Source organism: Manis pentadactyla, chromosome X (assembly GCF_030020395.1).
Source record: "Manis pentadactyla isolate mManPen7 chromosome X, mManPen7.hap1, whole genome shotgun sequence".
NCBI classification, from domain to species: Eukaryota; Metazoa; Chordata; class Mammalia; order Pholidota; family Manidae; genus Manis; species Manis pentadactyla.
This window is the reverse complement of record NC_080038.1, coordinates 50,586,929-50,591,273: the sequence shown is the minus strand read 5'-3', so window position 1 is coordinate 50,591,273 and position 4,345 is coordinate 50,586,929. Positions and strand designations below refer to the sequence as shown.

At 40.9% G+C, this 4,345-nt stretch overlaps 1 protein-coding gene and 1 pseudogene across 1 annotated transcript; both read right to left on the bottom strand.

Annotated features, from left to right (window-relative positions):
- Positions 1–213: 213 nt before the first annotated feature.
- On the bottom strand, positions 214–1,353 carry LOC130681923 (cytochrome b-like; annotated as a pseudogene).
- On the bottom strand, positions 1,075–3,715 carry LOC130681924 (NADH-ubiquinone oxidoreductase chain 5-like). Its single transcript, XM_057495777.1, has one exon. The coding sequence runs from the start codon at positions 3,458–3,460 to the stop codon at positions 2,534–2,536; it is 927 nt and encodes a 308-aa protein (XP_057351760.1). The 5' UTR covers positions 3,461–3,715; the 3' UTR covers positions 1,075–2,533.
- Positions 3,716–4,345: the final 630 nt, after the last annotated feature.

The following is a 4,345-nucleotide window of genomic DNA, read 5'->3' as shown; positions in this document are numbered from 1 at the left end:
TGCATGGGTTAAACCATTAATGCACGATTATACATAGCATATACTATATAATTCTTGTTGGACTTTAATTATATTGCAGGAAGTAGTTTATGGAGAATTTCAGCTTTGGGTGCTGACGGTAGGGCTTTTTGTCTTCTTCCTGAGTCTTGGGGAGGGTTAGCTCCTTTGCTGCTTTACAAGACCAGTGTATTTATATATATATACGACAAAGACTCTTCATTTTATGAGATTGTTTTCGATGATACCTGCGATTGGTATTGCTACTAGGATTAGTGTGAAATAAAGGATGGAGGCTACTTGCCCAATTAGGATGAAAGGGTGTTCTACGGGCTGTCCTCCGATTCAAGTTAGTACTAGGAGGTCGGCTACAAGGAGTCAGAAGATAGTTTGGCTTAGGGGTCGAAATATTATGGTTCGTTGTTTTGATGTGTGTAGTACTGGGATGAATGCTAGTACTAGGATAGATAGGACTAGGGCTAGCACTCCTCCTAGTTTATTGGGGATTGAGCGTAGGATTGCGTATGCAAATAGGAAGTATCACTCTGGTTTGATATGGGGTGGTGTGTTTAGGGGGTTTGCTGGTGTGTAGTTATCTGGGTCTCCTAGTAGGTCAGGGAAAAATAGGGCTAGTCCTATTAGTGTTATGATTATAATGAATAGGCCTAGGATGTCTTTGGTTGTGTAGTATGGGTGGAATGGGATCTTGTCTGAGTTGGATACAATTCCTATTGGGTTGTTTGATCCGGTTTCGTGTAGGAATAGGAGGTGTACTAGTGCTAGGCCGAGGATTACGAAGGGGAGGATAAAGTGGAAGGTGAAGAATCGAGTAAGAGTAGCTTTGTCTATTGAGAATCCTCCTCAGATTCACTCTACTAGGCTAGATCCGATGTAAGGGATTGCGGATAAAAGGTTTGTAATTACTGTGGCACCTCAGAAGGATATTTGTCCTCATGGTAAGACGTAGCCTATGAAGGCGGTTGCTATTACTGCAAACAGGAGTAGGATGCCGATGTTTCATGTTTCTTTGTAGGCATAGGATCCGTAATAGATGCCTCGTCCAATATGCATGATTAGGCAGATGAAGAATATGGAGGCTCCGTTAGCGTGTATGTATCGGATGATTCATCCATAGTTAACATCTCGACAGATGTGGGTAACTGATGAGAATGCGGTGGATGTGTCTGCTGTGTAGTGTATGGCTAAGAATAGGCCTGTGAGGATTTGTAGGATTAGGCAAGCCCCTAGTAGGGATCCGAAGTTTCATCATGCTGAGATGTTAGAGGGAGTAGGTAGATCAATAAAGGAGTCATTTACGATTTTGAGTAGGGGGTGTGTTTTTCGAATGTTTGTCATTAGGTTTCTGTAGTTTAATTACAACGATGATTTTTCATGTCATAGGTCATGGTTTGAGTCCATGTGGGAATAATGACATATATTGTGTTTATTTTAAGTGTTATATTTGTGATCAGTTTTTTAGGGTTTTCTTCAAAACCTTCTCCGATTTACAGAGGGTTTAGTTTGGTTGTAGCTGGTGGGGTTGGTTGTGGGATTGTAGTTAATTTTGGTGGGTCTTTTTTAGGTTTGATGGTATTCTTGATTTATCTTGGGGGGATGTTGGTTGTTTTTGGTTATACAGCGGCTATGGCTATTGAAGAGTATCCTGAGGTTTGGGCATCTAATGTGGTTGTGTTTGGTGCTTTTGTTTTTGGTGTGGTAATGGAGTTGGTTCTAGTTTTATATATGTTGAAGGGTGAGGGGTTAAGTGTTGTTTTTGATTTTAGTAATCAGGGTGATTGAGCGGCGTATGATGTTGGGGGGTCTGAGTTTTTTAGTGAAGAAGTTGCGGGTATTGCTGCTCTTTATAGTTATGGTGTTTGGTTTGTGGTTGTGACTGGGTGGTCCTTGTTTATTTGTGTTGTTATTGTTATAGAGATTACTCGGGGTAATAGAGTAGTATGAGGATTAGGGCAATTGTTGTTGCAAATGACAAGAAGTAGAGTTTGATTAGGCCTTTTTGGTTGGATGTTATTAGAGAGGCTTTTATGTGGAAGTGTGTGGTTGACTTTGGTAAAATGTTTTCTAGTCAGGTTAGGTCTAGGATAAGTGATGCTAGTTTTTGGCTGGCTGTTAGTGTTCATAGTGGTCAGGAACGATGTATAATGGTAGGAAAGTAGCCTAGTAGGTTTGAGAATTTGAAAGCATTTGAGGGATTTTTATGGCGTAGGTTTGTGGATAAATTGCATAGTTCTAGGGCTAATGTGAAGCCTAGGATTGTGATGGTTAGGGCGGTGTATTTTAGGTAGTGTGGTATGGTTGTTTGGGGTGTGGATGTTGGGGGGATGTTGTTGAATAATAGGAAACCAGCGAAGATACTTCCTAGTATTAGGCGTTTGATTGGGTTAATTAGTAGGGGGTTATTTTCGTTGATGTTGGTGAGGGTGTTGAATCGAGGTTGTCCTAGTAGTGTGAAAAAGATGATTCGTGTACTGTAGGCAGCTGTTAGGGAGGTGGCTAGTAATGTAGTAATTAAGGCTCAGGCGTTTGTGTAGGATATATTAGCGGTTTCGATAATTAGGTCTTTGGAGTAGAAGCCTGTTAGGAAAGGAGTTCCTGTTAAGGCGAGACTGCCGATGATGAGGGCGGAGGTGGTGATGGGTAGAATGTGGAATAGTCCTCCTATTTTACGGATGTCTTGTTCATTGTTTAGACTGTGGATGATGGATCCGGAGCATATGAAGAGTATAGCTTTGAAGAAGGCGTGAGTGCAGATGTGCATGAAGGCTAGGTGGGGTTGGTTGATGCCGATAGTAACTATTATAAGGCCAAGTTGGCTTGAGGTTGAGAAGGCTACGATCTTTTTGATATCGTTTTGAGAGAGAGCGCAGATAGCTGTGAATAGGGTTGTAATAGCTCCTAAGCATAGGGTTGCTGTTTGAATTGTTTTATTGTTTTCTATCAAGGGGTGAAATCGGATTAGTAGGAACACTCCGGCAACTACTATTGTGCTGGAGTGGAGTAGGGCTGAGACTGGGGTTGGCCCTTCTATGGCGGGAGTCAGGGGTGTAGTCCAAATTGTGCAGATTTTCCGGTGGCTGCTAGTAGTAGGCCCATTAGAGGGATGTTTGTATTTTCGGGGTTTAGTATGAAGATTTGTTGGAGGTCTCATGAGTTTAGGTTTGTGAGGAATCATGTTATTGATATGATGAGTCCGATGTCTCCGATGCGGTTGTATAGGACAGCTTGTATGGCTGCTGTGTTTGCGTCTGTCCGTCCGTATCATCAGCCAATTAGGAGAAAAGATATAATGCCTACGCCTTCTCATCCGATGAAAAGTTGGAACATGTTGTTGGATGATACTAGGATTATTATTGTGATTAGAAAGATTAGTAGGTATTTGAAGAATCGGTTGATGTAGGGGTCTGATTTTATATATCAGAGGGAAAATTCTATGATGGATCATGTTACAAATAGGGCTACTGGTATGAATGTTATGGAGAAGTAGTCTATTTTGAAGCTTATTGTTAGTTTTATTGTTTGGATTGTTATTCAGTGTCAGTTGAAGATGGTAGCTTCTTTGTTTGAGTAAATAAATATTATTGTGGGGACTATGCTGATTATAAAGGCTAATGCAACTATGTTTTTTACGTGGAGGGGGTAGTTTTTGTTCGTGTAGATATTTGTGGGGGTAATTATGATTGGTATAATTAGTACTGTTAGTATTATGAGGGAGGAGCATGTTAGAATGTTAATTACTTTTACTTGGAGTTGCACCAAATTTTTTGGTTCCTAAGACCAATGGATGTCTGTCATCCTCTAAAAGTTTAAAAAAGCCATATTTTTATGTATGGGGGCAGGAGTTAGCAGTTCTTGCATACTTTTTTGGTAAGTAAGAAGTTTGGGTCTTCTATTATCAGATTCACAATCTGGTGTTTTGTTAAACTATACTTACAGTAGAGAGATCCTAGGATGATTTTGGGGTTGATTGATAGTAGCAGGAGGGGTAGTATGTGGAGGGCTATTAGGGTATTTTCTCGGGTAAAGGAAGGGCTGATATTGTTGATATGGTGGGTGTATTTGCTTCGTTGGGTGGATATTAGTATATATAATGAGTAGATGGCTGTGATGATGATATTTGTCCCAGTTAGAATAATGGTAGTGTTGGCTCATGAGAATGTTGATACTACTACGAACAGCTCTCCGATTAGGTTGATGCTGGGTGGTAGGGCTAGGTTAGTCAGGCTTGCTAAGAGCCATCAAGCAGCTATTAAGGGTAGGAGGGTTTGTAGTCCTCGTGCTAGTATTATAGTTCGGCTGTGAATTCGTTCATAGTTGGTATTTGCTAGGC